Source organism: Trichechus manatus, unplaced genomic scaffold, assembly GCF_000243295.1.
Source record: "Trichechus manatus latirostris isolate Lorelei unplaced genomic scaffold, TriManLat1.0 scaffold00092, whole genome shotgun sequence".
Lineage (NCBI taxonomy): Eukaryota > Metazoa > Chordata > Mammalia > Sirenia > Trichechidae > Trichechus > Trichechus manatus.
In genome coordinates, this window is record NW_004444028.1 from 10738796 (window position 1) to 10761192 (window position 22397).

At 39.6% G+C, this 22397-nt stretch overlaps 1 protein-coding gene across 9 annotated transcripts in view; it reads left to right on the forward strand.

Moving 5' to 3' along the window:
- The window catches only part of PEX5L (peroxisomal biogenesis factor 5 like), a 239956-nt gene that overhangs the window by 55213 nt on the left and 162346 nt on the right, over window positions 1-22397 (forward strand). For 2 of the 9 annotated variants that reach the window (XM_004382311.2, XM_004382307.1), the window contains exon 2: window positions 13465-13536. The exons of 3 other annotated variants lie outside the window; for them this stretch is intronic. In XM_004382311.2, the coding sequence (XP_004382368.1) occupies window positions 13465-13536 (72 nt within the window). Of the gene's footprint in view, window positions 1-10847; window positions 11059-11826; window positions 11920-13464; window positions 13537-22397 lie in introns of those variants that run through there. 4 more of the 9 variants (XM_004382316.2, XM_004382312.2, XM_004382314.2 and 1 more) reach the window with 4 other exon arrangements.

Consider the following 22397-nt stretch of genomic DNA (forward strand, 5'->3'; position numbering starts at 1 on the left):
GGACTAATGAGGCACAGCAGTCCAGGGACAAGGACTAGAAGGCAGGAGGGGACAGGAAAGCTGGTGATAGGGAACCCAAGGTTGAGAAGGGACAGTGTTGGCATGTCGTGGGGTTGGTACCCATTGTCATAGGGCAATATGTGTACTAACTGTTTAATGAGAAACTATGTTCTGCAAACCTTCATCTAAGGTACCAAAAAAAAAAAAAAAAAAAGAATTATCTATGTGAGATCAAATTGACAACAGCAATTCAAAAGGTTTGATGGGAAGCCTAGGGGGCAGTGAGTTGAAGATAATGGTGATGGAATAATTTGGAAAAGGATAGTGAGAATAGCAACACAACTGGAAGAATGTAATCATGTCACTGAATTGTACCTGTAGAAACTTTTGAAATGATGTAACTTTGGCTATGTATATTTTCACTAAAAAAAACGTCCTCCAAGGTCGAGAAGGGAGAGCGTTGACATGCCGTGGGGTTGTTAACCAATGTCATAAAACAATATACGTACTCACTGTTTAATGAGAAACTATTTGTTCTGTAAACCTTCATCTAAAGTACAATTAAAAAGAATTTAAAAAAAGTTTCCTAAGCGCCTACAATGAGATGGGTACATTTCTGTGTCTTCACCTTCCTTGTTTTTGTTGTTGTTTTTTCTTACAAGGAGAAGCTGCTCTTACAATTTCAAAAATTTTCCCATTCCAGGCAGGGTTCTATTTATGGCAATGTAGCGGTTCTCTCCTTTTTAAACCCCACTTTTCCCTAACTAGGACAGTTTTACAAAACTATAGAAGTTTCCTAAAGACTTTTTAAAAGTCTATATCTACTTGCAAGTGTATTTAAAGTAGCTGAGAGTCAGTCATTCTTCTGTCTCTCAGTACTTCATTATCAATTTATTATTCACTTTGTAGTGTTAAGCAGAGGTGGCAAGAATAAGAGTCTCCAAAGAAACCCTCATAGAGCTTTCAAATTCATATGGCCTTTGTGCTCTTCGTCACTGACAACTCTCTCTGCTTGGGATTGTTCTCTCATTGCCTCTCTAAAATTCTGTGACAACCTCTGTGATGGTTAAGATTGTGTGTCAACTTGGCTGGGCCATGATTCTCCGTGTTTTAATGTAATCACTCCCATGATTGAATATACTATGAGTAGCCAATCAGATAAAAGGGAGTCTCCTTGGGGGTGTGGCCCGCATCTGTATATAAGCAGATGTTCTGGCTTTTTGCTCTCTCTGGATCCTGCGGCTGCTTCCTGTCGTCTCATCTCCCGTTCTTGGGACTTGAGCTGTCAGCTTATCTGCTGAACCTGGGATTCGTCGATCTGCACAGCCTGTGAGTGGGAGCCCTGCTCTCCGACCTTCCGATCTTGGGCTTGCCAGCTTCTGCGACTGCGTGACTTGGGAGAGGCCTCTACCCTGATCCACGGACTTGGGACGTTCTAGCCTCTACAATCGCGTGCGCTGTTTCCTTGATATAATCTCTCTCTATATATATATTTATACACTTTACTGGTTTTGCTTCTGTAGAGAACCCAGCCTAAGACAGCCTCCTTAAATGGAAGCATCAAAGATTTGGGGTTTGATTCCTAAAGAGAGGATAAAAGAAAACTGCAAAGACCAGAAGTGCAGAAGTAAGATGACGTCGATGGTTGTCTGGACTCATGCTATGCTATACTGTACTGTGGGCTTGGAGAAATAAGGCCATTTCATAGCTCTGAGTTTTGCTTACATGTGGCTAAATAACTTCCAAATATGTTTGCACGTAACATGCTATTATTTTTAAATAATAATAACAAAAGAGTATCAGATTAAGAAGCAAAAACTCTCAAACTCTTCTTCCTCTTCCTCTACAGTCCCACTTCCCCTCATTATAAATTTTCTCCCGTGACTTAAGTTAAAAGCAAGTGAAGTACAGTGGAAACAACTGTTTTTTAATCAAGTTCTAAATATGTGTCTCAATTTCTTTTTAATACATTAGGTTTGATGATATCCCAAATACGTTTTTGAGTAAATATGTCTCTTTTTACTATTTGATGCTCCCTGGGCAGTTCAATTTTTAGGTTTTCATATATAGGGCTCCTGTTGATGATGTCCAGGAGACCTCGTGGTGCAGTGGTTACAGGGCTCAGCTGCTAACCCAAAGGTCAGCGGTTCAAACCCACCAACCGCTTCGAGGGAGAAAGATGTGGCAGTCTGCTTCTGCAGAGATGTACAGCCTTGGAAATCCTCCGGAGCAGTTCTCTTCTGTCCCGTATGTTGCTGTGAGTCTGCATAGATTCGATGGCAGTGAGTTTGGATTTTTTGGTTGTCGATGTCCAAAAAACACAATAAACGCTTTTAGATGTTTTGCAGCACCGAACAATTTCATATTGTATTTTTTTTAACAGACTCCCTTTGTTTTTGTCAAATAGCGAGAAACAACAAGAAAATTTAGGTGTTGCCTTTACATAGTGCAAAAATAGATACCCTTCACTAAGTGCATTTTTAAAACATTAGTCAAAGCATCCTCCCTCTCCTCGCCTCTGTTCTTGTCTCCTCCCCTGTCCTTTCTCTTAAAATGTTCTTTGTTTCATTGAATTTTCCTAAAATAATTTTGCATATTACTAAGTTAAGTGAATGCCTGGAATGTGTTTGTTGTGGGCCACTCACTGCTAATTTCATTTCTGACTACAGAAAATATGGTATTTTTATCACTTACAGTAACCAGTATTGAAGAAGAATCTCCTGATAGGCAAAGTGATGATCAAATCGATGTGTGTGTGTCAGCTTCCACATTAACAGACTCCGGGGCAGTAACAGCGTCAACAGCCCCCAACTGCTCTCCTTGTCTCCGCCCTTCTTTCTTCCTGTGCATTCCCCACGTTGTAGCCAGAGTGAACTTTGTAAAGCACAGATCTGATAATGTCACTCTCCCACTTAAAACCCTACAAGGGCTCCATATTGCCCATTACATAAAGCCCAAACTCCTTAACGTGATTTTCAAGCCCTGCCTTCTCGAGCCTCTTCAGTCCCCGCAGCCCTTACTCTGCTCCAGCACCACTGTCCTCCTCTCAGATGCTGGAAGGCCCCTCCATCTCTCACCATTGGGTCTTCACTCTGCATCTCTTCTCCATGCCTACCCCCAAGGCCACACACACACCAACCTCTTTACCCCACCTGAATGGCTCTACTCATCATTCAGGTCCCAGGGTGTCCTTGAGGAGGTCTTCCCCGGCCTTCACACAAGGGGAAATCCTGCTGCTTCCTTCAGGGTGCCCACCAGCCCCCCCATGTTATTGACTCCTCGCTATTTTGTAGTTGCTTATTTAATTACCTCCCTTCCCCAGTAAACATCAAGCTTCTGAGGGCAGGAACTTTATTACAGTGTGTGCCCTAGAGCCCCAGAATTTAGCACATACATAGTAGGCGATCAAACATATTTATGGAATGAGTGTGAAACATCCCTACCCTCAAGACCCTTGCAACACAATGGGAAAGAATATAAACAATATGGCAAAATCTGCTCATTGTCACTTTATACATGACACCCTAGTCTCTTTTATAAAAAGAAAAAGAAATTTTCAATCTATATAATGTATTACAAATAACATTCTAATAATATACTTTATTGTAAAGTATAACATACATAAAATGTTTAAAGAATAAAATGAACATTCAAGTAGCCACCCCAATGCCAAGGAAAAAATAAAATTACCATATTTGAGAAGCTCCCTACATCCCTTCTCTGACCACCAAATAAAGAGTTTTTAAAAAGAATTTTTTTAACTATTTCTTTCTTATCAGCTGATTCAACCATATGGAATTTCCTATAAAAATCAACAAAGCACCATAAACACCATGTGTATCTGAATGCAATTAATGTTCATTTTCTCCAGTAACGGATGTCATATTTGCTAAAGAAAAAAAAAAATTCAGAGCTAATCTGCTACCTATTGCTTTCTTTGCAATAATAACACATCACCATATTGGCCGAATCTAGCATCCCTAGTGATAAAAGGGTTTTTGAGTATCAAGAGGAAGACACCATTGTTCAAAACTAATGTACCTTACCAAACAAATTCATCAGATACTTGAATGGCTGACATTGTCCTGCACTCTATCTTGCATCTTTAGGTGTCTGCTCAAATTAATTTTGCTTCCATGATTCGAATACACAATTACTAGGCACCAAAACCCTTTTTACTTAAGCCAAGGATTCACAGAATATTTGAGCTCAGTTGGTGGTGGCAGTACTTTACATAAATTATTTAAACCTTTTATTATACGCCACTGTATTTTTCCCTCATTAGCAGTAAATCAAGCAAGATGTTAGTTGATGTTTGTTATAAAATAGTGTATATGATGTGGCTGTGCGTCCTCTGGACTCTGCTGTTTGGATTGTCACATGTCCGGTGGAGAAAAGACCTGTCCGTGGCCCCAGAACTTTCTTGTCCCTACATATCCTGGCTTAGAAGAACTAGAAGAACAGGTAGTTGCCCAGAACCCAAGAAGAGGATGGATAGGAACCCCAGGCCTGCCCGCCCTCGAGGAAGTGCTGTGTTATATTGTCATCAGTGAATTTATAAGTCACTGGAGAAAAAGGATGAAAAAAGAAGTCACAGAGAGGCTGATGGAGGAGTGATGAGATTGTGGTGCTGAGCTAGGATTCCTGCAGTTATCAAGTATGGGAGTGGGGGGTGCTCAGAGGTGAGAGTAATAGGCTATATCTCCAGGAAATATTTTCACTGTCAGAAACAGGAAAGATTTCTTTTAAGGTGTCACGGCTGTGTGTAGATTCATATGAAAAAATAGCCCACAAATGTCATCTGATCATTGTAACACTTTTCACAATATCCGAAAGGTGGAAACAACCAAAATGTCCCTCAACGAATGGATGAGCAAAGTGTGGCATATACACACAGTGGGATATTGTCCAGCCGTAATGAGAAACGTCCCTCAACAGACGAATGGATGAACGAAGTGTGGCATATACACACAGTGGAACGTTGTCCAGCCGTAAAGAGCAATGAAGTTTGAATGCCTCCCACAGCGTGGATGAGCTTTGAAAACATTATGCTGAGAGACATAAGTCAGTTGCAGAAGAACAAATACTGTATGATCTCACTTACATGAAACAAGCAAATATCTAGAAACCAAAGATTATTAGTGGTTACCAGGAGTGAGGGGGAGGGGGAGGGGGAGTTTTCTGTTTGAGGAGCGTTGAGTTTATGTTAACGGGGCTGGAATATTTTGGAAAAGGATGGCAATAATGATGGCACAACACGAAAAATGTCATCAGTGTCACTGAATTATGAATGTGGACGTGATTGTGCTGGCAAATGTTGTGTACAATTTCACCACCAAGAAAGGTCATTCAAGCCATAATAGCAAAGCCAATTACAAGCCAATCAGTTGCACAGATATGACTTACTGGAAAATGACTTTAACTTTCTGCATGAATTTTACAGCTGGAGCACGAACATTGGGTTGAGTATTGTCAGAAACAAAATTTTTTAAACAAACTTAAACATGTCAAAGTGTCAAAAATGTTGCTGGCTTAGAAAAGGTATGAAAACAGAGGAATAATATAGTTGTGAAACAAAATGCTTACAGAAGCAGTGAGTTTTTTCTTTCTTTTTTATTAAAGTAAAAAGATTGCCATTTTGTTTCACAAGGTCATAACATCATCACAGCCACATCAGTTGTTACAAAGGAAGTCTGCAGCAGGTGTGAGATGCCAGCTGTGCTGACATCACTTTTTGTTTGTTTTTTTCTTTGAATGTGGTTTTGTTCACTTGTTTGAGGGTGAGGGAAGGTTGAGTAGAAGCACAGAACATTTCTGAATCTGACATAACTGAAATTTCCAGTTTAATTTTTGGTTTCTGGGCTCCTTTTCTCTCAACATGCCCCCCACGTACTGTTCCTTAAAGAGTATAACTCATCTGAGAAGACACTAACCATCCTATCCCTGCTCTGAGGCTTGCTGCTGCTGTGGCATGAACCCCAGGTGAATACTTATATAGTCAAAAGTAAAGTTGAACTTATTTTTGTTCATATATACAGGAAACGCTGGTGATCAAAGGATATAAAATTGAGGACATGATGATTAATATCAACTTGAACTGCCTATCACGTCACAGATTTGTCTCTGAAAGCTGAGTTGTTTGATCACTTGCTACTGACTGAGAACTCTAAAAGTCCCAGCCCTTTGATCAGAAATCCTCTTCTCTCATCCCAGTGACAGGACCACTCCATGCTAGAAATATAGTCCACTGATTTGCTTTTCAAATAAAAGCAACAATTTGCTGTAAAAGAACAAATCCTGGACTTTCTAGTGCTTTTATTTTGGAAGCCTATTGAACCAATGATTTTGCTTTTCTGAATTTTTTAAAAGCAAATTAAATAAAATAAACCCTGCAGGAAATAATGCGTGGAAATGTGATAATATATACTATACTTCAAAAATATATCACAGTGGATTGTTGGATAGATATGCAATAATGCAAATGTAATACAATGCTGGTGGTAGAATCTTGGTGGCAAGTATACAGGTGGTCACTGTAAAATTGATGTAACTTTGCGTATGTTTGGAACTTTTCATAATAAAATGTTGGTAAAGATACACATTGAAGGTGCATGCCTAAAATCAAATCTGTAGAGTTAAGAAAAGGACACTGTACAACACTGAGGAATCATAGTGGATATTTATGGTGGAGAATTTTTACCTCTGAAAACCTGTAGAAAAGAGAAAATATTTTTAAAAGAAACTTTATAAATTCTTCCAAATATTAGCTTACATGCCTAGAGCCACCTAGAAGATAAAACAACCAGCATTAAAAAGGGACTTCCATGTACACTGAAAATTGAATTCTGGGCCAAGACATTTTATTATCTAACTAGTAAGTAACTGGAATATCTATTTTCCCAATTAGAATTAGCCTTAAATTCCAAAAATTACCAAAACTCTGCACATATACAAATGGCTTAAAACACGATTTAAAGTGCTACAGCATATTTGTTGTGTTTATATTTCTTTTTTTTCACCCAGCAATGCACCTTGAGAACTGAGTTTGATTGCCACATGTTACGTTGGCCCGTGCCTGGCCCCAAACTGAAAAAAGTGCCCCCGTGGCTATTTTGTTTTACCATAACATGATCACAAAAAAATAGTTCTTAAAAAATACCACACTTTACAAGTTCCTCTACAAATGATTCTCTAACAATGGCATTTTCTATTTTTCTTCAGGAAGTTAGTTTCCCCCATATATAAGCGAAATAAAAGATCTAAACTTGTCCTTTCAACTGGTAGGGCCTTACATTCTATTTAGAAGAAGGTCTGTCCAGGCTTATGTCTAAAACAAGGGAAGCTCTCTAACTTATCCTCCAGGCCATTCAGGGGAAACTCACCCTTCCCTTCATTTCTGGTTTTCTCTCTTGAGGATTTGGCTTATACACCGTGGTGTGTGTGGCTGTGCTGATGCGAAGGATCTTTAAAAAAAGAGTGGGCATGGGACCAAAATGTTGTCAAATAACTGAGAAGCCTAATATTATAAGGGAGAGTCAAGGGGAAAGGGGCATATTAAATGCAATAAAGAAAACATTCACTCTACGGTCCTCCCACCATTGCCACAAGGGAGGTAAGCAGTAACTATAGCGTGAATCTCTACACTAAAAAAAAAAAACAAAACCTTTTATTCCTCCAGAAACATAATAAAGGAAGGGTGAAACTTTGGCCCGGTCTTTCTTCTGCAAAGTAGACTTTAAATGAGTTTTTTCCTATGGCAATTTTATGGATCTTTAAAGCAACCATATTTTGTTTACTTATTTTTTCTTATTATATAAGAAATTCACTCTTATTTCAAAAAGATTCCTAAGTATAAAGGGAAAAGCATAGATCATGCATAACTCCATCTCCCAGAGAAAAATACCTTTAATACTTGGTATATTTCCTTCAGACTTTTTTCTATGAATATACATATATGTAATTATAAATTTTGAAAGAGAAACATAACAGTTTTTCTCCAAAGGGTTTTTGCTCTTCCTTTCTTTCTTCATGAATTGTCCCCTGTCCCTCTTTGGTATCTGTTTTTTCCCTTTTTTTACTAGTTCGTTCTTGTTGAACTATAACCAAAAACCAAACCAAACCCGTGGCCGTCAAGTCGATTCTAACTCATAGGGACCCTGTTGGACAGAGTAGAACTGCCCCGTAGGGCTTCCAGGGAGCATCTGGTGGATTGGAACTGCTGACGTTTTGGTTAGCAGCTGAGCTCTTAACCACTGCACCACCAGGGCCTCCCTTGAACTATAAAACATGTTTAATACCTTTACGCAAGGGATTGGGGGGGTGGGGCAAGAGGGACTATAGTAACTTTCCTGACACTCTTTCTCCGGATTCTTTGTCTTCCCACCAGCATTTTTACTTCTTTCCCTTTTCATTCAAACTTTCCTAAAGGAAAATAAGTCTTTTCTTGCTGTCTTCACTCCCTTACCTCCAATGTGTTCGTTAATTTACTGTAACCTGGCTTCCGTCTTCATCACTTCTTCAGTGCCTAAACTGATGACTTCCAAAATGCCAACTACAGTGGAAGTTTGCAGCTCCTGCGCTTCGTTAACCTGCCCTCAGCCTTTGATACTGTCTGGTACTCTTCCTCTGACTGCATTCTCCCGGTTCTCGTCCTACCCCTGGGAGCACTCCTACTCAGTCTCTTTCACCTGTTCTTTAAACGTAACCATTCCCCAGGACTCTGATCTTAGTCCTTATTTCTTCTGTCTCTACACGTTCTTCTTTAATGCGCTCTCCACTTCTGCAGTTTTAATTATCCCCTGTAATCCATAGCATCCAGCCTTTATCTCTCTTCTTAGATACAGGCAGGATATCCTCATGGCTTACTGGATCTTTTCACCTGGATGGACTTCCCAAAGACACCATAAACTCAGCATTAGAACATTGAACACATTATTTTCCTTCCCAATCCTCCTTCTCACTGATGCTCTATTCAGTTGGTGGCAACATCATTTAGCAGTTGAAATAGAGTAAATAATAGCAAAAACATTTTTTGAAATACTTGGTAAAAACTTGACAACGAAAAGGAGTAATATTTGCATTTATTTTGACATCTGTAATCAATCACACATTGCATTTGGGGTAATTCATAGAATTAGCTCTAAGAAAGGGCTGCTGGGGACTTTGGTAATTAGGAATTCATTGCTGACTGTCAAGAAAGCGATTACAGTAAATTGCAACCTGATGGCAATTGGCTTAGAAGTGAACACAAAGTAGGAACTGTAGACCAGTCTTTCAAGTTTGACAGCAAAGAGATAAGAGAGATTAGGTGAATGTCTCTAGGAAAAACAGACACAAGAAAATCAACTTTTAGGACAGGAGAAACATGAGCAGTTTTGCAGGCTGAGGGAAGGAAGGTGGTGGAGAGGAAGAGATTGAAAATCAGAGAATAGAAATTGAATACTGACAACCATGAAGTAGACAGTAAGAAAGTCTTTTCTTCTTGTAGCTGTATTATATATTCTGCATGTGGCATTTGCTTTAATAAATACACATCTACTATATATCATTCAGGAGTCCTGGTGGCATAGTGGTTAAGTGCTATAAAAGGTTGGCAGTTTGAATCCACCAGCTGCTCCTTGGAAACCCTGTGGGGCAGTTCTACTCTGTCCTGTAGGGTCACTGTGAATCAGAGTTGACTCGACAGCAATGGGTTTGGGTTTTTCTTGTTTTTTTCTAATCATTCATTATTATAGTATTGAATAAGTAGCAAATTTTTTTTCTTGAAATATTTAAATTTATTTTGACAGCTGCAGTTAGGCAAAAATGGCCATTGAAGCTAATCTGTACAATTAGCTAAATCAAGTGACCTTTTTCCCTTTCAAAATTTCCATTATATGTTCCATTCCTAATGACTATGAAGAATCCTTTTAACTCAGCCCATGTACAACTAATGTCTTTCAGTTAAAACTCTTTTTAATAAACCTTTATTCTGAAACGAACAGAAGTGGCTTCATTTTTCAGGTTTCTATTCCATTAATTCATACAGTTCAGGGTTTTTTTTTTTGTTACTTACCTGCAAAATTTTCCTATAGAAAACATTCTGTATCTGTGGTCATAATACTGTGTTTTCCTGTACGGTTTCCAAGTTCGATGGTTTGTTTAATTCAAGTGAATAAACCTACGTTTCTGTTCTACTTTTGTGGGGGAGAGACTAAAGGAGAGAGAAGTGGAGGCGGATAGGGTCAAGGAGAGATGGTGGGGTGTCTGCAGAGAGAAAGGTTACTAGTTCAGTTTCAATGCCCTTAAGAAAACTACAGTGCAGAAATCTCATTTAACGGTGTTAAAAAGCCATCAGCACTAACAAAGTATATTTCACTGGACATAGAAATCCAGAGTTGTGAGAGGCCCTGAAATGGACAACTATTCCCGAGGCTGATTCCTAGGGCAGGTAGTTCTTCAGGGTACCAGAGTGGTATGGGGAAGATGGAGAGACACTGCCTTTGGGGTTTCAGGGATTGGACACCTTTATCCTGAGCAGAAAGCTTCTTACAGAGTGAGGTGTAGTCAGGGGATAATGACCGTTTCCCTTCTCTCTCCCTCTCGTCTCCCACCTTAAATCATCCTCTTAGCCCCCTCCCCAGCTGCCCGTCAATGAGTGAAGCACCGAACCTGCCATAAGCAGGCAGCAGGCTGAAGTGGGAACAGAGAGGACCTAACTTTACTGCCTCAGTTGAAATGCTCAGCTCCAGTGTCTCCCCTGGGAGAGGGGAGGAGCACAGGAAGTGATGACCCTCTGGCTTCTCCTCCCACCGAAGCTCTGCCCCCTCACGCTTGGACAGTGGGGAGGTAGCTCTCTTCCTCCTTCTAGTTCAGCTTTTTGACTTCTGGGAGAGACCACCACGCAGAAGCTATGGAGTTGCTTTTTGTGCATGGCCAAATTGCATAGATAGAAGACAGGGATTCCCGGCTGGGAGGAGGGAGGAGAGCTGAAGATCCCTGCCTGGGCTGGCTGATGTAGCAGTCAAAGTGGAAAGCTGAGTACTTGAAAGAGGATTATGCTCGCACTAGAAATCAGCAGTAAGTGAGTGAATATCATTATGGCTTAGAAAAGGATTAATCTCCCTGGGGTTATGGGGTGAACTAGGAGATATTGCTTAGTTATAGGGTAAAACTGTAAGACTTGTGGCGCTACGTACCATTGTGATTTGGAAACTGGGACTTAAGTACAAAATCAGAGCTCTAAATGCCTCTCCCACTCTTGGAAAATGCCAACTTCTGCTTGCAGTAGTGGGGGACATAATCTCCTTCCCTGACCTAGTCTCTTCCTCCGAAAATGCACCACCAAATCAGATAAGGAATTGGCATTAAATTGGAGAAGTAAAATTTGGTACTGGCAGAAATTGAGATCTTGAATTGTGTTCTGTGAATGCTCACATTGTTTAATCTATTAGCAGTGATTGCCAAGAAAGCCAGGGTGGGAGGTTAGAAAGGGAGACAATCAAGAGCTTTTACGACAAGGAGGCTGAGTAGTCCATATGCGTAGAATAAGCTGCAAAAATTTATATAATTAATAATACATTTCTTTTAAAAAACACTGAACTGGAAGAGTAGTAAGGGAGCATAGAAGTGCTTGGATAAAAATTAGTAGGAAAAGATGAAACTTTAGTTTCAGTGATTTTGTGCGCCAGCCAAAAATTTCTCAGTGTTTACGAAGTCAAGACAGTGATTCAGGGAAACTTCAGTTATTGTTGAGCATCAGAAATACTGTCACTGGGCAAGCTCTCTGGTCCCTGGTCAGCAAGTCTTGGCAATGAAGTCACTGCCGCTGGTGCAAAGAATTCTGGGATGTCTTACAGTGAAATGGATGGAAGGACCCACATTCCATCTCTACTCACTGTCCTTTTGTCCAGAAATCGGGTCATGCAAATGAGCTACTTGGTACGTATACAGATCGATATCTGGAAAGGCATTTCTAAGTGTTCTGCATTAGAGGGTCTCTGGACAATACCTTATAGCAGCTGATAGGCTAAAAAGATACAAAAACAAAATGATAGGAAGGAAGGAAGCTTGACCGAAACCAACCTGGTTCTTTTTGTTTTCCATCAATCCTGAAATGGAACCTCAAATGAGGACAAGAATAATGATAGAAAGAAGTACTGTGGCTATCTGTTCTGTTCTAAGTGGTTAGATTCATTAATATATGAATGAGAAGTGGAGTTTTATTTATGCGTCCTAATAATTGAAGATTCAGCAATCTCTTTATTACAGTAAAACACAAAAATAGGAGGTATGCATATTGGCAGTAGGGTGTTCGTGTAAATTCAGTTCTGGAATGTTAGAAGGGGAAAAAAACAAACAGAACTTGCGTCCCACAGTGTAAAGATTTATGTCATGTTAGCTGAAGGATACCCTTCTTCCCTCAAAAAGATTAGGATCCTGATATGACAGAGTAAATCCATGCATAATAAATACTTTTTAATTATCTTAATTCTGATTGATATAGTTAGTATTTAAAAGCAAGGATTGTTTTTTAAAAAATAATAACCTTGGACCACAGATAACTATGTAAGAGTTTTTCTTTTCTGTTTGTTACTGGTCCTCTACAGAGGTACTTTGGTTTCTGAAATTATGAAGAAGCAACATGACATTTCTGGTATTCCCAGCAACCATTGCATTGGGGATTAAATATATACATTCAATAATATATATTATCTTTCTCCTGTAGCACAACAGTGAAATGGTTGCCATGGCCTATGTCCTTTTCTAACTTCAGAACTTATAATATGGTTTTTGCTATGAGGGAGGTGGGTGGGGAATGGTCACTGGGGCAAAAATAGACGAAGGCAAAATGCCAAAACATATATTTTAAAGATTATAATCTTCCAACTTTCCAAAACTTCCTAATTTTGGAAATTATTTTATTTATCTTTTTAAAATTATTTCTAAATTTTTTTTCCAATGTTAATTTCCATCTGATTTATAAGCAAATGTAGTAAATATGAAGATTTATTATATGAGTTGTATAATACTTCTCTTATTTTAAGGGTATATATGGTATTAAAATAAGAGCATTTAATAGTTCCAATCTTAAGCATGGTATAATTACTAAATGCAATTTCAGTCTTTAAGGAAAATGTGCTAGAACTCTTCAAAGAATTGCTTATTTATCTCAAAGTATTAGAGAAAGTTTTCTGAAACTACAGAATTGAAAAGAGAAGCATAAGAATATTCAGAAAAGTATTAAAGGCATAATTAATTTTGATGGGAGAGGCTAACTAGAAATACTTAATGAATAATTGTAAGCCAGCAGTATAACAATAAAAACTTCTGCTGGTATACATGAGAGATTTGCATAAAGCATGATGCACTGTGACTCATGAACAAGGCTAAGTAAAGACTTTTATCTTTAAAGAATATTAAGTGGGAATTAAGATTATTAATGGAAAGAAACTAAATGATCATTTAAAATTATTCTTTCACAAGAAAAGTAAAGAAAAAGGATATGGAAAGCTAAGCAGTGATGAAGACCTCGAAATAATTGTTGATCAAAAGGAGGTAAGTGATCGCTTACATATATTTTCTACTGTTTGCTGTAGATTTTTGACCACTGCAGCCCTTTGAGTGCCCAGCCCTTCCCTGCAGCTGTATTAGCCTGTTTGAATGAGGCCTTCATAATGAGATAGATTTTGACAACAGCTGACTCCTCTGATCCACTGACTTCTGCATGATGTAAACGTGTATGTTCTGTACGTAAGAATGATGTAAAATAAAGCTAGAACGACATAAGAGAACTTTTGGAAAATCAAAGATCCCACTTGTAAAATGAGTCAAAACAACAATGATCATTTGGTTAGAAATTTTTTAAAAAAGATTTAAACAAAAACAAGAAATTATATCATTTTAAATATGAGAAACACTACCGCTAGTATATCTTGTAAAACATCAAATACCATTTTGGGGGAGGAGGAAGAGAATGGAAGACTTTGAAAAATGGAGAAGTTTAAAATTTATCTATATATATTGCCCAATTTAGTTTCTCAGATGGTCTGCTGTAAATTTAAAGATGATTTTAAAAACAAAAAGAGGACTCTCTTTAATAGTCCTTAGCACTGCCTATAATTTGAGAAACATCTAGCTTGGGTTTTATATGGACGCATAAGGTGAAATGAAAACTGCTTAATGGACCATACAGTGCCAGACCAGGTGATGGAAGGTGTCCAGCCCAGGCCACTGAATTGGCATTCGCCCGTAACGTCTTCATTAATTATCAGAGAGACAAGACAACTGCGCGTGCTTTTAACATAAAGTGGCACTGGACCTGAGGGTGATTTAAGCTTAGGGAAAGTTACAGAATGCAGAGGGCTCTGTGCAGATGAAGAGGTTAGAAAGAAAGCATTCAGTAAGTTACAGAGAAAAAACAAAGAAACAAAAAACCTGTTGCCGTGGAGTCTATTCCGACTCATAGTGACCCTCTAGGACAGAGTAGAACTGCCCCATAGGGTTTCCAAGGAGCGGCTGGTGGATTGAAACTGCTGACCTTTTGGTTAGCAGCTGAGCTCTTAAGCACTGCGCCACCAGGGCTCCAAGTTTCAGAGAGGGAAGCTGAGTTTGGACAGTTTCCTGACCACTCAGTTTGTTTCCTGTCATGGTGATTGCGGTACGGAGCCATTGGGTATGTTTCTCAAAGAAGGGAGATGACCATCAGAAGGTAGCAACCAGAAGCAGTTGGCTTAGAAACTTGCTTGTTGGGTCTGGAATAACTGAGGAAGCTGAAGTGGTCTTCTGTGCAAAACTGGCCAAACAGAAGGCATCCCCCCAAGAGAGGAGAATATATTGATCTGCCATGGTTCACTCAGACTACCTCTGAGGTTCTCTTGCCTTCCCATCACTCTGCTGCTCCTGAGTAAAGAGGGAAGGGGGCACGTGGATTTAGCCCTGTATTTCAGCGACCTAGTGCCAAATTGTCAGTTTAATTAATAAGGTAAGTGCACGGCAGCTCAGGTGCTCTGCTGGCCTATCAATGATCATTTTAATTATGCCAGATTAATTACTTGGGGCATATGAGCTACGTCTTCCACTGGGATTCTGATTAAAGGACTGGACTCACCTGGCAAATGAACTAATAAAATGTAATTGCGTATACTATGAGAACGCACGTGCACACACATTTCTTTATGAGATGAAATGAAAATTTTGTTATTTTTTAAAATGTTTTCCTCATCAGGTAGAAGGTGAATTCTTACTCATTTTTTTACTTCTTTAGTATCTACCTACCCTAGAGCTTTCTTTCTTTCTTTTTCTGTTCGCCTAAAGCTTTTCATTTTAACTAAATTTTGATGTTCAAAAAACGAACTATAGAATTATATATTGAGATGTTTGGAGTGGAAAGCCCAAGGGGAGTCATTGGTTTCTTGTTTTGTTTGGGTTTTTTCCCATGGTACCTTTCACACAGTTTATACTGTTGGGCCTAAGCACAGCTCTCTAACTGTTGAGAAATCTTAAGAGAAGAGAATTAATTTTCCTGCATCTTCAGAAAATAATGTTTTCCTTACCTGGATCTAAATAGGGGTGGATTTGATTCTCCCAGAGTCATGTTTTGCCTCTGTAGTTGTCAGATGTCTTCAGGTGCTATTGTACCAGTTTGCACCAGTTGGCAGTGCCCCAGCTATACTGAGTCACTCACGTCAAAACATGTTTCAAAGATGGGTAATTAGGAATATGAGTTGGCTTTGGTGTTTGCTGTTGGCAGGAAGAATGAACCTTCCTTTTTGGGAGGTTTATTTGGTGTTGACGTTGTGAGCAAATCCCAGGTTGAAACAATGATAATGTTGATACCTCGAAGTAAATACTTCATAAAGCGTTCTGGTCTTTATAATACTACAAAAAATTATTCCTAAATTGAAGGGATCAACAAAACAAAAAGGTGTGTGTGTGTAGAAAACGTTTTTTTCCTAGATTTGGAATATTCATGATATAAATATGTATATATATATTTATGTTTTTTTCTAATATGTTTTAAAATTGTATATATGTATAAACTTTAAAATCCTATAGCACTGTATACTGTTTTGGCAGGAATCTTTATGTTCAATTTATCCTTCCTGCATCTTTTCAGAAACATGGTAGCAATTTATTAGTCAATCTTCATGTAATTGCAAATTGCTTTTCAGTAAGTGACACCAAAAGAAAATCTACAAAAGATAAATAAAATAACTGGAGTGCTGTGATGGGCCCACTGATCTAATTAAATCTGTCATTCAGAAGCTATCGGTGGAGGAATGCTGTGCAAGTGACCTGCAGCTTTATCAGTCAAGTGATCTGCAAGTCTTGAACTTCCAGGAAAGCCCACAGTCTTGCTTATATACGCACGTTAATAACAGAAACAGCACAGAGTATGTGGGTTTTGTTCCCCCGGCTGCCCTCATTCAAGGGGGTGAAAGGTGGTTTTTCTGTTATTTCAACATGAAAAATGTACTTTTGGAAATGTTTAAGGTTTTATTCTTGAAAGGCCATATTGTGCTTCTCTCTCTGTGAAATTTTATTGGCAAAATTTATTTGGGATACATATAAAAAATATTCCAGAGAATCCTTAAATCAGCATTTATGTTCTAAAGTAATACCCATTGCCATGCAGTCCAATTCCGACTCATTGCGACCCTATAGGACAGAGTAGAACTGCCCCATAGGGTTTCCAAGGCTGTAAGTCTTTACGAGCAGCTGGTGGGTTCAAACTTCTGACTGTTCAGTTAGCAGCTGAGTGCTTAACTCTGCACCACCAGGGCTCTTTTTCCTAAAGTAATAGGTGCCATATAACATGTACACACACACACACACACACACAGTCATTAAGTATAAATGCATCATATTGGCAACCAGAGTCTATATTTTCTACCAGAAATCTCTAGAGATTTTAAACTTCAAGCACAGCAAGTTAATCGAAGGGAACATACTGGATTAAAATCTTAGTGTCTCTAAACTTCAGTTATTTTGAATTCTATAGTTGGCTTTCTAGAGTGGACATTAAAAGAGATATTTTAAATATATATTCTGGATCATCTTTATTATTTACGAAGATGCTTCTTTCCTGATTGGGCCAGAGTGGAGGAGTCTTGTTCGGGAATAGGTTTCATGTACACACGCGTTTCCGTTTGAAGTTACTGAGATTTCAGGGGTGGGATTGGAGTAGGGGAGGTGTCAGGTACCTTGAATAAGGGATTGAAAACATTAGCTACATTGACTAAATAATAAATTCTTTTTATTTTAAATTACTATTTTTAATTAAAGTCAACTTAATTCAAAGCTTATAACATGCTGGACCTAGATAGCTTTTCTCTAATGTTTTCAAATTCCAAATAGACTTAAAGAAGGTAACAAAGGCTGACACAAAATTTTAGAATATTGTAGGTTTCATAAAGAAGGACCTATATGCTTATAGGTCCAAGCATTTCAAAAATGGGATAGACAGTATGTCACAGATCTGCTTGGTTGTAGGACTCAAATATGATCCAAACTCTGAGTGGCTCCTGCATTTCCTCCGTGCTGTGAGGTAGGGAAACGGCCGGGTACAAGCAGACAGAGTTTACATGGGTTGGAGCAGTGGTCCTCTCACTTTTGCTGTCTCGGAATTCTAACTCTGAGTTTCTGACTCTGTAGGTCTGGGGCGGGCCCAAGAATTTGCTTTTCTAAGGCCTCAGTTGCTGCTAGTCTGGGACCACACTTTGAAAACACTCAGAGAAAATAATTATTTCAATTCCAAAGGGAAAAAAAGATATGTGACTTGTGATAAATTTGACATTCTTGAACTGGGCATTTCCTGGCAATCTGAAACTAGACTTCATAAACAGCCAATGCAATGATGCTGAAAACAATCAGAGCATCACAGCCATTTATAACCAGAAGGTGCTTTTAAGGATCCGGGCTGCATCCTGGCTGGATTCCACTTGGTAGCCTTGTGGTCTTGAACCTATCTGAGCTCAGCTGCCTTATCCGTAAAATAATACACTCTGCTCTTCTCACCTCTTAGAGTTTCTCTGAGATAAAATAAGTGAAAGTGTTTTATAAGCTGTAAATCATTGCACCATTTTAATTAGCTAGTCATCACCACTTATCCCCCAATTTGGCAGACGTAAAAATTGAGATGTGGAAGGGCGAAGGGAGTTGCTTGGAGTCCCTGGTTAAGTACAGAGCACTGGAAGCCAGTTCTTCCTCCAGGGGTCCAGTCCAGAGTTATTTCTTCACCTCATACAGCTCTCTGCAGTTGCCCATTTCTGGTCATTCCAGGGAGTCCCTCGGTGGGGTACAAATGGTTAATGCACTCAGCTGTGGATAGAAAGGTTGGAGGTTCGAGTCTACCTAGAGGAACCTCAGAAGAAAGGCCTGGTGATCTACTTCTGAAAAATCAGCCATTGAAAACCCTATGGAGCACAGTTCCACTCTGACACACATGGGGTCACCATGAGTCAGAATCAACTTGACGTCAGCTTGACGGCCATCCCAGATATGAGTCTTAAGAAGCTGTTTTGCTTCAGCGTTCTAATTGTATAAAATAACCCTCTACTAGGAGTCATCATAGTTGGTCAACACTTATTTATTGAACCCTAACAGGGATAAACTTTTGCACACACACTCCTTAACTGGTTACTTCCCTCTTGGCCTCTATGACTTTGTCAGGAGAACCATGCCCTTCACAGCAAATGTCTGCAAAATTAGAGCTAAAGTTGGTTCCTGCATCCGCTCGCCCTTCCCCTCCTACACAGACCCCTTGGGGAAGGCCTCTACCAGTCATGAGAAGCACCAGAGAGACAGACAGACACCTTCCTCAGCCTAAAACCTTCCCGAGAGTCTCTGTTTAAACTTGCAAGAGAAGCCTGAGCAGGAAGCAACAGAAACTAGAACATCTGAGATTTTCCTCTAAAGAGAGACAAAGACAACCACCCCTCATGTTCCCAGCAGTGTGCAAGCACTTAGTAAGATCGCAGTCCTGTCCTAGTGGTCACTGTGTGAGTGGATCCTAAAGAGGAAACTACAGGCCAGCGTGAAATAAAAACAGAAGAACAAGACAAACAGCTCAGTGGGAAGAGACACCCAGTCCCTTCTGGTGCTAACAGACAGTGGTCATACCACCTAGATCTGAGCAGCCAGCTTGAGTCTCGGCTCATAAACAGTAAAAAAAGAGGGTAATAGATGTCACTGCCTTGTTTTACTCAGCTCATCTGACTGGTGCTTTCTGTGCCCTATCAATGTGGTGACTTAATTTAAATATAACTCAGATCCTATTTATCTCTGGGGACACTTACAGAGGATGAGACACTGTCTCTCAGCTCCATGTCTAACACTCTTCCCAGGTACCTTCTTGGAACTCTGTTTGTATTTGGTCAGCAAGAACAGAAACCCCCATTTCAACATTCTAAAATGGCAAATGATTTGTTATAAATATATTTACTACCAAAAAAAAAAAAAAATGAGGTATCACTATGCAGCTATTAAAACCAAACCCAAACCCATTGCCGTCAAGTTGATTTCAGCTCATGGCTACCCTATGCAGAATGGAACTGCTACATAGGGTTTTCTTGGTCACAGCCAGAACTAGAATCCTGGGCTGCTGCTGCTTGGTGTGATCCTGTGTCCACCAGTAGCTCAAGCTCCTGAACAGCAAGTTGGGAACGGCTGTTGCATCACGACATGTGTTATTCCCACTGATTTAATGTTAAGCATCGTGCATGCCTTCTGTAGGACACTATTAGATACGCTAGTGCCTTCTGTAGGACACTATTAGATACGCTAGTGCCTTCTGTAGGACACTATTAGATACGCGAGTGCCTTGTGTAGGACACTATTAGATACGCTAGTGTCTTCTGTAGGACACTATTAGATACGCTAGTGCCTTTTCATTGGTGCCGGCCGCTTCACATGTTCGACATGGTGAATACAACTCGGAATGTGTGCATGTCACGGTTACACAGTGGAGAAGAGCAGCAGCTTTACAGTCAGAAATCTGAGTACAGACAGGCTACAGCCATGTAGCCTCCAGAAGATTATCCAGTGTCTCTGAACCTCAGGCTTCTCTGCTATAAAATGGGAAAAATGGCATCTACTTCAGGAAAGAGATAAGAGAATTAAATAAATTCCTGTATATACATGCTCAGCAAAGTGTTTTATAAATGGCAACTACTGGGGTGGCTGGGTGGGAGCTGATGGTAATACCCTTAGATTTAGGATCCCCTTGGATTTCTTCGAGACTGAGATATAATCGTTCTAAACAGTAACGTCTTCTCTGGGGTCATGGATGCAAATGCCCCCTCAGATCAGTCAGGTACAGAAATGAGAAAAGTACAGTGTGTGTAAGAAAATAGGGAGTGAGGGGGACAGTGGCTAATTGGAATATGATGGTCCCATCTAGAGGGGACAGCACCTACCAGCTCCAGCTGATTACCGTCTTGCTGGAGGTGGGCTCAATGTCACCACATACCGAATTTTTCCAGAGAAGCATTTAAGGTGCTGCTTTTGCGAGGTTTACAATCATTAAGTTCTTTATACCAAACAAAACAGTCTGACTCTGTAGATAGCCCCTGAGGTTCCAGTTTGTGACTTATTATATTATTCTGGTTTGCAGCCATAGCTCTTCACCCCTCTGCCACCAGGGCTCCATACTCAGGAGACTCCAGCATCAAAGGGAGTCGGGCGTTGACATGGATTGGGCAGTTGTCTGTGCTCCTCTTGTGTTTCTCTGCTATTTTACTCCTTTGCCCTTGAAAACTAATCTCACTTAGTTTTTTTGTTGGATTAAAATAATGGATATTAGGAAGTAATTGACAGAAGACCCTAACTCCCCCAGGAAGTTCAGGTACCTCAGAAGGGGACCCTGTTAACCTAACTTTTTTAAATACCCGTTTGATAAAATGAGCAAGCAGATATTTATGAGCAGGACGTACTGCTGATGTTCCCACCCATTCTGGACCGTCTTTTACCACCTTCAACTCTTGTCAACCTAGTGTCTCAGTGAGTGACCAAGTTACCCTTGCTGTTGAGTAGCAGACACCCAGCTTTCCTCCACCAGCCCATCTTCTCCAATTTCCAAGCTGTGATGCTGCTCCCAGGGCGCAGGTTAAAAACGAATCACCAGAGAGAGATTATGGGTTGCCACCACAAATTCAACAAATATCTGAAACCTTGTTATATATCTGTACTTGAACACATTAATGCACAGCCTGTGTTCATTACATAGAATATAAAAAAAAAAAAAAAAAAAACTGGAACTTTCAAATTGGAAAAATATAGAGACGTTAAGTCATTTTCAAATAGCCCATGTTTTTTTCTCTTTAATCTAATGGAGAAAAGTGCTGGCAGCATGTTTAGTCAGCGAGAAAATAAATGAAAAATTGAAATGACACAAGCTGACATGCTGAGTGTAAAAACAGTGTGATCTATGAAAGGACAGTCGGAGATGGCAGTACTTCAAAGTAGACTCCACCATTCAGAACACAACTTGAAAAGAACACCATTAAACACTTCCTTTTGGAAGGTTTGTTGTGGTGCTTTTACTTTTTATTTGGTTTTTGTGTTTTAAGTAAGCTCTACTGATAAGTATAAGAACGGTAGACATTAGAGCTGCAAGGAGCTCCAGAAGACTGTCTAATCCAGTGGTTTTAAAATTATGCTCCATGATCCCGTTCATGGTCATCCCAAAATGGCAAGGAGGGGGGTCTGAGTATGTAGTACCACCACTTAAGGAGCAACCGAGTCCCTTGTTTCAAACAAGCTTTTGTTTGAGGAAAGAGTGCTGCTGTATTGGTTCTAGTTCAGTCAAAATAAGTGAAGTCAGTCTCAGAGTAGGCAGGTAGCTTGACCTTGCTCATCAAATGACTTTAGATCACAGGCTACAGTACATTACAGCTCAGATCTGCAGCCCCTGGTCTCAGGAACATTCGTCTGCCCTATTTACAACTGCTTTCCAAAACTGAGATGTTTCTTATTCTTTTGCTAAAGTCCCTCATGTTGATAAGCTACGCATACTAATCAAGTCATAACATTCACTTCAGGAAAGTGTGTGTTCCAAGTGCACTTGTCTATTAAACTTGTCCAGTGGATTTTTATGAAAGGATGTTTATATGAGATGCTTCCGAATTCTTCATAAAGAGGTTCTCACAAACTTTGTAACAACTACCTCAAAGAGATTAGCAAAGTGTTTCCTCCCTGTTGAAGCAGACGTTTTGTCAATAGCTGATCTCTCGGGTCTTCTTGACTGGATCCGTTTATCATCTCCCTCTAAACTGGCCAAGGGGATCGTGCACCATGCCTGGAGTTGGGGATCTAGCTTCCAAGTCCATCCATTTTTTTTTAATTGATGTAATTAAATGAAATTTACATTTCAAGTTAGTCTCTCATACAGAATTTTTTTTTTAACATACATTGTTATG